The 12,018-nt window shown below is 42.5% G+C and overlaps 1 protein-coding gene across 1 annotated transcript in view; it reads right to left on the bottom strand.

The window, feature by feature from the left end:
* Window positions 1-11,574, bottom strand: part of TBCE (tubulin folding cofactor E) — a 28,757-nt gene extending 17,183 nt beyond the window's left edge. Inside the window, exons 1-4 of the mRNA XM_017817442.1 lie at window positions 11,511-11,574; window positions 11,183-11,315; window positions 8,113-8,197; window positions 7-103 (exon numbers count right to left, since the gene is read on the bottom strand). Coding sequence (XP_017672931.1) covers window positions 7-103; window positions 8,113-8,197; window positions 11,183-11,282 — 282 coding nt within the window. The 5' untranslated portion in view covers window positions 11,283-11,315; window positions 11,511-11,574. The remainder of the gene's footprint in view (window positions 1-6; window positions 104-8,112; window positions 8,198-11,182; window positions 11,316-11,510) is intronic.
* Window positions 11,575-12,018: the final 444 nt, after the last annotated feature.

The following is a 12,018-nucleotide window of genomic DNA, read 5'->3' as shown; positions in this document are numbered from 1 at the left end:
ATCTTGCTTATCATTCAATCCGTACCGATCCTTTACTGCAGTAAGAAAATCTACTCCAAAATTTGCCTTGTTTGGCCGGATAAATGATCCTCCTTTAGGATGCCTAGAACAGAGGAGCCAGGAAAAGTTGAAATATGAAAAGTTGTAGTAACAACGACTAACCTCAAAAGTACTAATTATTACTTTTTCAAAAAAAAAATACTGTGAACGAAAGCAGTCAAAAGGCAATTCTACAGGCTAATTTTAAACATCACTGTTCCCGCTCAGTGAGACCAGCTAAGACTTTCAAAGTATCTTTTATAGTATTTGACAGAAGAGTTCACATTGTGAGACGCCATGAGAACCTAGGCACCAGTTCTCCAAAGGTATTGACACATCAAAATTAGTGGCATTAATTCAAATGGCACAGTGTCAGTGCCATTATTAAAAATAACTGCTCTTTTGTTTTCAAACTCATTATGAACTCAGTTTTGTTAGAAAATTAAGTTTCTACCTATGGATAGACACAAGTTATCTAAATCATACAACAAATGTGTCTAGAGTCTTATCACAGTCTAAGGCCCACAGGAATACTCAGGATAGTCGTTGCTACATCATATTTGACTTGCATAATTCCCTTGTAATTCTAAGAGAAAGCAACCTTGTCCTTCCATCCACACAAATGACACAAGATGCAAATTGTAGCACTTGGAACTCTTATACAAACTCAAACTTTTAAAATTTCTGATACTAACTTGGTAACAATTTTGAAACTGAATATTCAACAGAAATATCCAGCTAATAATGTATGTTCTACACAGTTCTATGAAGTTTCTTGTTTTTTCTTGAGCACTGAAAAAACTTTGGTGCATGACAATTTCTTGCCATGTAATTGCATTGATAGTTTCTATCAAAGTTAGCAAGGAAACACATTATCCAGGATGAAGTAGCAGAGACAAGTTATAGAAATGGTATCACAGAGCAGATGGAAGATTTCATAGGAGGATCAGCCTGAAAACAGCAGGAAAAAAGTTGGTAGCTATGATTACCTGTCACTTATGTGAATAAAACTTCTCAAAACAGCATGTAAACATCAAGTGGCTACTTAGCAATACATAATGCTACAAAGTTCAAAAGTCTCTTACAGAGACGGTGAGTCCTATGGACCTATTACAAGTAGATGGAATAGCTTGGGCACCATATATTCACTTCTTTTCATAAAAAATCAGTACTGGAAATTTCCAGTGCTAGTTTCATTCATTAACATTTCTAATACTTACAGAAGTACTCTCATATCCTAAAGAAAGATCTGGGTAGAAAGTACATATTATTTACATTCAAAATATTTCCAGTCTAGTTTTGCAGTGACTGAGTTCAGAGTGCAATGACTACCAAACAAGCAGAAAGGCAAACTTGTAGAGAATGTAAATCTGGTATCTACTTCTCACTTTCAATAAGCATTTTCAATACTCTACATTTTTGATCCAGTAACCTTCTCTTAAGAATTTTCCTTTTGAAGTTCTTCATAGCTTGCAAACATGTGACTGGTTTAAATGTTATGTGACTCTTTCTTAATATGACTTCTTAAAACAGTAAATTACAATTTCACCACCTTAACTATAACATCTCTTATTTGCAAAGTATATCACTTTGTATTTAATTAAGTCAAACAGCTTCAGGATTCTACCTGGGGCTCTGGAAAAAACCTCGTACTCTTGTCTATCTGTAATTCACTGTAGGTACTGCTGTATGTCCATTTTCCTATCACCTTGATTCTCTCCATTTTGTCATCACCATCTCATGCACTCAATAGTTCTACTACTTTCTTCCCTCTGCTCTCCTCAGCCCTCTCACCAGAGCTAATCTAGATAGCCCACAGACATCCTTCCTGTTGTGCCATTTATCTCTGCATAGCCAAGCCCCTTTGGGTCTCTCTATCACCATACCCATTCCTTAGCCCATTTCTGTCCTCTCAGGTCACCACTTCTATTGGCATCTCCTTCCTCATTGTCTTTCCAGGAGTGAGTTCTATCCCTAGGAAAAAAAAACCACAAAGGAAACTAGCTACCTTGCCCCTTTTATTTAAAGGAAAATTATAGTGTATTTATCTCTCAAGACTCTTCTATTTTTGTTTTGATCACAAGATCATAGCATTTCTCTCTCCTGTTGCTATCACTTCAAAGTACGATGCATGCTTTTATATATTACCTAACATATATTTAATACCATTTCACAGCCTGAGTTTCTTTTTCAGTTCCATTCTATTAATTTGATCTACCTTTTCAGGAACTGTCATGAAGGACAGGAAAAGGGACTGCAATAGGAACATATTTTCAGACAAAATGATTGTAGATTCAAGGAGAGAGATCACTGTAATTCATTTTCCCTGAAATACACTGCCTGCATTAACTTTCACACTGGGGCATATGAACTGTACAAGCAGTATGTACATATCAAACAAATAATGTACAGCACTTGGACTAATGAAAATGCACACCTATTAGCAAGCAGTCTCTGTAACTGGGGACTAAACAGATAAACCTTAATCCAAAGAGTCATCCTGCATTGCATATCACGAAACGGAAGAACCTGTGGACTACTGATCAACCTGATTTAAGCTGAACTCTCAGAAGTCCGAGAACAGGGATTTTGCTCCCACGTATGTAAAATCTCTTGCAGCCAGGACAAAATACTTTATGGAAATGAAGTGGTAGAAGATATGGCCCAATTTCACTAAGCAGAAAATAAGGCATTTGCCCAAGTGGGGCTCTGGCAACCAGCTGGCTCTGGTTAATACTGACACTTCCGACTGACTTTTAAAATGGAGAGGTTGACCCCAGCCTCAGAAGTCATCTTGTAGGACACTTCCTACTCATGATCCAGTAGCCTGAAGCATTACAGCCCATCTGGTGGGCACTTCAAATATATTCATTAGAATTTGGGTTAGCTATCAGCTTTCACTGAATAAAGAGGAAACTTGGCATCATTCTTTGCTAATGGAAAATAAAGTGGTGGCACTGCTTATCGTTACAGGTACGTGATGGCTCTTCATATGCTAGGGAAATGTCACACACACACACTTCTCGGTACCTGAAGAGTAATGCAGGAGTACATAAACCGTAACAGTTACACACTTGAGCTGTGTGACTGCAGAAGCAAGCTTCTGAGCCAAGGAGATCTCAGCTTTATCAGCCTGGCAGTAAATGTGGATCAAAGGGCTTCTTTGCCCAGTACCGACTGTTTTGCAATGATTATCTCCAGGCAATTATCATCATGACCAGAGCAAATACACTACCGGGCTCATAAGGTGTCATAAAATGTAGCTGCTTGAATTCATGCACATCTTTTCTAGATAGGCTCTGAACAGATCTCTTCCTTCTAGGGGAAGTGCTCAACGGACCAGACTTCTTTTAGAAGAATCTACACACTGCAGCAAAGTAAACCCTTCAAGTTTTAGCTGTGGCATCCAATAACACTTATAAGTAACACGTGCTATAATGTATCAAATTCCTGACCGAACAGCAGAAGCTTTGCAAACGTCAGCAACAACTTCAAGTTCTTGCAAGTTTACCTTAAGCAGACATGAAAGCTGAGTTGGAGCTTTCACAAAACAAGGAAAGACAAAGAGACATCTGCAGTTCCAGACGCTATCTTAAGGTTCTGCTGGTGCACAGGACCTGTTTGAACAATGGTTAGAGACAACAGTTTTGCTTCAACACAGTTCTACGGCAGCAGAGAGCAGAAGTCTCTGATGGATACAGTGACACACAGGGAAACAGTCAAAGCTTCCTAACTGAAACCTTCTCAGGCTAAAAAGAATCTTGGGAATGCATTCTCCCTTTGCTAAATGGCAATCACTTTTTCTTCATAGACACTAAAATGTTATTGACATCTTTCCCATATTTGAAGAGTTTGTTTGTGCTCTAAGTAGATATTCCTGGAGATCAATCTGTCATTCTTGAAGGTAAACCAGCCTAATTTAATATAAACAGATATTCTTCTTTCATGGAACAGATAGATCATCTTCAGTGACATCATGCAACATGTACAGGACAACCAGAGGATCAGGTCCAGGCAGTGGGAATTTACAAAAGGCAGGTCCTGCTTGACCAACCTGATCTACCTCTGTGACCAGGTAACCCACAAGGGGATGAGGGAAAGGCTGTGGATGTTGTCTACCTAGACTTTGGTAAAGCCTTTGACACCATTTCTCACATTCTCCTGGTGAAACAGGCTTCCCATGGTGTGGATGGGTGTACTCTTTGCTGGGTAGAAAACTGGCTGGATGGCTGGGCCCAGAGAATGGCAGTGAATGGAGGCACATCCAGGTGTTGATTGGTCACTACTGGGGTTCCCCAGGGCTCAGTGTTGTTCTGTTTAATATCTTCATCGATGATCTGGACGAGGAAATTGAGTGCACCCTCAGCAAGTTCACAGATGACACCAAGTTGGATGAAAGTATTGATTTGCTGGAGGGTCAGAAGGCTCTGCAGAGGGATCTGGACAGGCTGGATTGATGGGCCAAGGCCAGTTGTAGGAGGTTCAACAAGGCCAAGTGCCAGGTTCTGCACTTGGGTCACAATAGCCCTGTCCAGCACCACAGTCTGGTAGAAAAGGACCTGAGAGTGCTGGTTGACAGTGGCTGAACATGAGCCAGCAGTGTGCCCAGGTGGCCAAGAAGGCCAATGGCATCCTGGCCTGTATCAGCAATAGTGTGGGCAAGGAGGTTGAGATGGGATATTAGGAAAAATGTCTTTGCAGAAAGGGTCATAAAGTATTGGAACAGACTGCCCAGTGATGTGGTGGAGTCATCATCCCTGGAACTGTTCAAAGAACATGTGGTTATGGCACTTGAGGACATGGTTTAATGGTGAACATGGTGGCCAAGTTGATAGACTTGATGATCTTAAAGGTCTTCTCCAAGCTAAAAAATTCTATGATTCTGTTGGGCAGGAACATAAAATTTATGCAAACAGCAACATACACTTGGTCACAACTGCTCTCTATACTTATAAACTCTTATAAAACTCATATTTTATAAGTGAAGAAGTGAAGAAGAAAAAAAATGAAAACATGTAATGCCTTTGCCATGGCATTTCAGGACTCCACAAATATGCAAAAGTCAAAGTTACTGCCAGAAGAAAACTTAATAACACAAAGGTGAAAAAAAGGCCATAAAGATCTGAGCAGCAATTGCAATTCTGCCAATCTGGAAACATCACAGAAACAAGTTTTACTATATTTTCCTCCATTTCTCCGGCCTGCTGTCAAAGTCAAACCTGGAGAAGTAGATTACAATTCAATATGGTCAATGCCTCTAGCTCCAGGATCTGCTGAAATATCAGGATTCCTCTGGGAAGTGATATAGGAAGAACAAAACATTCTCTAGCAGGGAGATAATTATGATTCAAAGTACTCTAAATGTGTGATACAGCAGAATGTTACACCTATCTTGTCACGTAAGCAGAAAAGTATGTTCATCTACTGCTGGGAAATCTACACATCTCCCTCAGCAAAATGGCATGGATAAAATCAGCTGCTATAATAGCAGTGCCTGTGTAAATGCTATGTTTAAATGGAATACCCAAAACTGACTGAGAGGAGGGCTAGTGAGGAAGATGACCCCTCTGCCAGATTAATGGAGGGGTGAGAGGACACTCCACTTGATGGGAAGCATAAAAGAAGCTTGAACAGTAATAACTGCGTGGAGAAAGAAGAGGGTACCAGAGCAGCAGGCAAAACCTGGTTTGATGCTATCAAAAGTCACCCCACCAGCAGCACATTTTTGCCTTGGCCAGTCAGAGTTGCCTCCTGGTCAGATGATGAGGTGAGCCTGTGCCCAGCAAGGACAGACATTGTGAGGAGCAACGTATGTGCTCCACATCTCAGTGTGCACATGTGACCTCAGAGGTGCTTTCTACCAGTATATGTGTTAATAGATGTCAAGAAGCAGCGCAGGAATACGGAAGCTGGAGCACCCATGTCTCCCACAGGAGCTGTGTGTAGCTAAGGCACTGGCATTCCCAGGGGAGGAGCATGTGCTTGTAACCCACATCTCCCAGGAGAGCACATGCATGTAACTGTGAATGGGTCTGTGGGACGAGAACCTCTTTGAAAACATACTCATGTTTCAAAAGCTGTATACAAATTTTAACTTTGCTTTAAGGCTTGAGTACTCCTCCTTTATCTCATAGGACTGTAGAACGTATTTTAATTACATCATAGACTACTGCAGCTGACAGCTAAAATAATAGCTTCCTCAGTTATTAAAAAACAAGTTGCTATTATCAAGGAAAAGAACCCACAAAAATGTCACTAGAGTATGCACTGCCATTTCTAGCTGATCCAGAGTTCATGAATGTGCTCATGATGTCAGCATATTTTGAAATATGGCTGGTTTTTTCTTTGGTTTTCATATTCTTAAGAAGCTTAATTATCACCACATAATGTATGACCCAGATAAATATACTGCCATGAAATATAAAAGTTTAGGTCATATTTTAAAAAAACTTACTATAGAGATCACACATAGCTGTAAGCAGACCTACTGTCTCAGATAAGGACTACAAAAATTATCCTCTGGTAGTGAGAATCTCAAATTCAGTTTTATTTTCCTCTTATGGTCCTATTTTCAAATGTCACTCTGAAAGATATATATTTTTAAAGCTTTATTTTTAAAATTGCCCTAAAAATAATTTAAAAAGTCCTTCCATTGCATTTGTTTACAGTACAAGCTACTTGATCAACTGCTTCTGCTTATCAGAATTTAGGGAGTGAGCAAAGTAAGCTTGTAGGCAAAGGATACTCATGATAAGGTTTAGGGAACAAAAATAGAAATTTTATGTTTCTTATACATGTATATACATAGACAAAGGAACATTATTCCCTCCCTAAGTAGTAGTAAAGAGGTAACATTTTACGTTGTAGGAGGGTTTTGCTGGGTTTTTTTAGCATCCTTTTGGTAAAATAAGGTAACCATTTTTTACTTAAGTTTGCCTATATCTTCACAATTGGTACTAGAATTACAAATTTGGAATTTATGTCTATTTGTCATGGTGGACTGCTAGAACTACTATTTATTCTCTTAGACTCCAGAAGGTCTTTTTCTGATCGGAAAAAAGCAGAGTACAAAGAACAAGTAGTCTAAGAACATGTTTAAAGACCACATTTACATTTGTTACAGGTATATGCAGCTTCACTCAAAGAGTTGATTCTTACCTCAAGAATTGAGATCACTATCTGAGATCTCATCTCCTGGAAGCATGCTAATGGTTGCTAAAACACCAAGAGTCTATACACGTTTTTCTAAAGAAGAGATTTTGTTCTCTTATCCTTCACCACTTCCATACTCAGGAATTTACTGAGCTAGCAGTCTGTAGTGTTTAAGAGCTCTTGATGACTTTTCTTTTATGAATTCATCCAGTTACTATTTAACTCACAAAGTTTTAGCTGTTGCAGTGTCCCCTGACATGGAAATCAACAACTTGCTGCAGTGAGTGTCAACCCTAAAATCCTGTATTCCACAATTTCAAAAATGTTAAGTGCTCAAATCTTTACACTTAAATGTAATTCATGTATATACTTAAAAACCCCACACAGCTACACTATGTTTTGCATGTAGTATATGCAGTGAACATACTTAATTCCTGAGTGATACAAATACAACCCAAATAATTAATAGGAACTTGGTATTTTCCCTTAACAAGATAAATGCAGGTCACATTAAGTCCAAACTCAGACTGTGTTTGAGACAGTTAATATGGACCAGTATTTCACTTTGGAATTACCTAAGGAATGTTAGTGGGAACTACCGATTTCCTAACTAAAGTAGAAGTTCTAAAACCAACCAAAGATAATATTACTAACATCCAAAAATTCCATTTTATTACATATATCTGAAAACATAACTTGTATTTTTTAAGTATTAACCATATTCTAATACTTGTAACCAGATTAATAACAATGCAACAGTCTCTATGGCTTAGCTAGTCACTGCACTCAGAACTATGATCTTTTTAATAACACCTAACTGATGATAGAAGGGTTTGCCCTAAAAATTGCAATAGGGCATTTTCCCATGACCATCTAGTCAATGCCAATGTCTAGACATGCCAAAGCTGTGAATCAACTCACCTGCACTTAAAGTACTGTGTCCCTTCGTAGCAGCCATCATGTTTTCCTCTCTGAGGATCATCCCATTCCACACCCAGCCAAATTCCTGAAAAAAAGGTAGATACATTTTAAAATTTATGGCATCATATCCATAGAAATCATGGTTGGAAGGAAGCTCTGAAGTTCACTTAGTTACCTTCTCTCTCAAAGCAGGAGATTATCATCAGCTCTAAAACAAGCCAGCTAGGTAAGTCTTCACCTTCACCTTTCAGCCAGATACTGAAAATTTCCAAGGAGAGAAAGATTCCAACATATCTGGGCAGCCTATTTCAGTGCTGCATTACTTTTGTAGAAAAAGATTTCCCTGCTGTGGCCATTGTCCTTTATTATATAATCTAATACTAGTAAGAACAATTAGGCTCTGTCATCTTTGTGACTGCCTGTGAAATAGCTGCAGGAAGCTATTAGATGCCACTTTTTCTTCTCTTCACCACATTAACCAAGCCCAGATCCCTCAACCTCTCTTCACAACACAGGTGTATGGTCTGTGTCCTTGACCCCCTTGGCAGTTCTCCAAGACTCCTCCAGAGAGGAGATCTTTGAGATCCTCTCAAGTTTATCTGCATCCCTCTTGAATTGGGATGGTCCCACACCAGATACATTACTCCAAGTGCAACGCTATCAAGAACCCCTGACCCCAGAGGGGGATAACAGCTTCCTTTAATTTGCAAGCCATGTTCACCATTCTAAGGTGACCTAGTACAACACGTATCCTACTTGTCAAAAGAGCTCGCTGTTGGCTCATATTCATGACAGTATCCAACTTAACTCCCTAGTCCTTTACAACAGACTGTGTGAGTTGCTAGTGCTTCCTGGTCCATACTGATACACTACATGTGGAAATTTATCTTTCTTGAATCTCTTGGGCTCAAACCCAAAGTTCATAAAGCTTGATCTGGATTGCAATTCTAACTCTTGTCACAGCAGCCATTTGAGGGTGAACACTGTTCATCACCTGAGACACTAATGAATACATGAATCAATACAGACCCCAGCCTTTACTTCTGTAGTACTCACTCATTCCCTGATATCAAGTCATCGATTACCACTTTTCCGCTTCACAACTTTCAACGCACTTTAATAGTCCATTCATTTCTCCAATGAATGGAGAAATACAAGCTGGCTTGTATTTCTCCAGCTTCCAAAAAAGATTCTTTATGGACACACTATTAACAGACTTATTAAAGTCAAGGAATGTTACATTCCTTGCTCTCCCTTTGTCCACATTCCCAGTCATATAATCACAGAGGTAATTAGGTTTGCCAAGCACAACTTATTCTTCTTTACAAGTATTAAATATTCCCAACTACCATCTTCTCCTTCATAGGCCTGGAAATGGACTTCAAGGGAACATGCTACATGGTCTTTCCAGAAATAGAAGCTGATGAGTCTACAGTTCCCTGGTCATCCTTCTTGCCTCTTTTAGAGCTGTATGCAAGGCTGGTCTTCTTCTGGGCATCAGCAATCTCCCCATCCTTTCACCACAATTTTTCAAAGATGACGTAGTCATCTGACTCTCACTGTCAGACTGGCCAGATCTTTCCACAAGCTAAGCTGAGTCTTATCTGTCTCCATAAATTTGACCTGGGCTGGATAGCAGGTGCCCACCAAAGCTACTGTGTCACTCCCCTCCTCAGCTGGACAGGGGAGAAAAAAAATATAATGAAAGGCTCACGAGTTGAGACAAGGACAGGGAGAGATCACCCATTGATTGCCGTCATGGGCAAAACAGACTCAACTTGGGATAATTAATTGAATTTATTACCAATCGGAGTAGGATAATGAGAAGTAAGACAAATCTTAACACCTCCCTCCCCCAACCCTCCCTCCTTCCTGAGCTCTACATCCTTCCCCTCAGCAGCGCAGGGAGACAGGGAATGGAGGTTATAGCCAACTCATCACGGGTCGTTTCTGCCACTGCTTCCTCCTCAGGGAGAGGAATCCTTTCCCTGCTCCAATGTGGAGTCCCTCCCATGGCAGCCAGTACTCCACAAACTTCCTCAATATGAGTCCTTCCCACAGGCTACAGCACAGTTCCTCACGAACTGCCCCAGTGTGGAACCCTTTTTTCATGGGGTGCAGTCCTTCAGGAACAGGCTGCTCCAGCGTGGGTACTCCAGAATGTCACAAGTCCTATCAGGAAACCTGTTTCAGTGTTGGCTCTTCTCTTCACGGGTCCACATGTCCTGCCAGGAACCTGCTCCCGCATGGCCTTCCCATGGGGTCACCACTTTCTTTCAGGCATCCACCTGCTCCAGCATGCATCTCCTCCATGGGCTGCAGGTGGATCTCTGCACCCCTGTTGATCTCCATGGGCTGCAGGAGAATTTCAGCTCTGGCTGAGTCTGGAGCACCTTCTCCCCCTCTTTCTTCACTGCTCTTGGTGTCTGCATAGTTGTTCCTCTCACATATTCGCACTCCTCTCTTCTCTGGCCATAACTACTGCTGCACAATGATGTTTTTTTCCTTTCCCTTCTTAAACATGTTATCTCAGAGGTGTTACTACCATTGCTGATGGGCTCGGCCTTGGCCAGATGCAGGTCCATCTTGGAGCTGGCTGGCATTGGCTCTGTTAGACATGGAGGAAACTTCCAGCAGCTTCTCACAGAAACCACCCCTGTAGCCCCCCCTCCATCAAAGCCTTGTCCTACAAACCCAAAACAATATGTTATCAAAGGAGGACCCCCATCTGTTGATCTCCTCCTGCCTCTCTCTCACCTTCCCTGACAATGCCAGCACTGTTTGTGAAAACTAATGGAAAAAAGAAGGCACTGAGACCTTTCTGCTGTAAGAAAAAAAATAACCAACCTCAGCCCAAAGTACTTCTTGCACTCCTTTTGACAACTCTAACTTCTAAAAAAACTCCTGCAACTTATCCAGATGTTGCCATATTTACACAAGAACAACGAGGAAAAGACAACATTCTACTTGACGTTTTCATTCTGCTTGACAATGGTTTTTAAAGAAGCACATAAATAGAACTTTGAGAACAGCCATTAGATGTAAAGACAGTTGCTTCTGTGACCTTTACCTGATGTACGAGCCACGCTGCCCATATAGCGCACAGTCCCGTAGTCGGTGCCACACGAGACCCTCCGACCCAGCGCATCGGGAGGCACCCAGGCGGTCATCCCGGGATACCTGGAGTCCGGGTTCTCGTAGACCTGCAGGGACAGAAGCGACGCCCTTAACACACGCGCAAGTCGCTGCTTTACAAAGCCCCGTACCCTGAGCAGCTCTTCTCCCTCCCGGCGCTACCGCTCCCACATCCCATCCCGTTCCATTCCCCCATCCCGGAGCAGCCTCTTTGGTGCCGCTCCCAGCCCACGGCCCCGAGGCTCGGGGCGCAGCTCACGCACGGGCAGGAGGCGCAGCCCGGGCCGACCCGCACACACGCCCGCTCCGCCCGGCTGCCCCACTTCCGCCCGGAGCCGCCCGGCAACAGCCACCCCGCCCCGCCCGGGCTACTGGCGCGCTCCCATTGGCCCCGAGCCCACAGGGTCGCCCTTCCTCGGCCCGCTATTGGCCCACCCTCGCCTTCTGCCCCTCTCGAGTCAACGCCTTCAGGGGCAAACCGCAGCAGGGCGTGGCCGCGCGAAGCTTTCTGGGTAACGCAGTTCGTCAAGGCAGCCCCGTTCCGCGGGTTTGCTGTCCCTGGACTACAGTTCCCAGAATGCTGCAGGAGCCCTGACTGGGCGGTGCCGGGAGGAGAGGCCGCCGCCGGTGGATGCCGCCGGCCCAGCCCGCGAGTGGCCGCAGACTAGCGGTGGGCGGTGAAGACGAAGAGAAATTCCCCCAAGGAAGCGCCGCCTCGTTGTAAAGCAGCGCGCGGTGGGCAAAGCCCTGCAGCGCCGGTGAACCGATACC

Source organism: Lepidothrix coronata, unplaced genomic scaffold, assembly GCF_001604755.1.
Source record: "Lepidothrix coronata isolate B3197 unplaced genomic scaffold, Lepidothrix_coronata-1.0 Scaffold61, whole genome shotgun sequence".
NCBI classification, from domain to species: Eukaryota; Metazoa; Chordata; class Aves; order Passeriformes; family Pipridae; genus Lepidothrix; species Lepidothrix coronata.
This window is presented reverse-complemented; position numbering and strand designations above follow the sequence as displayed.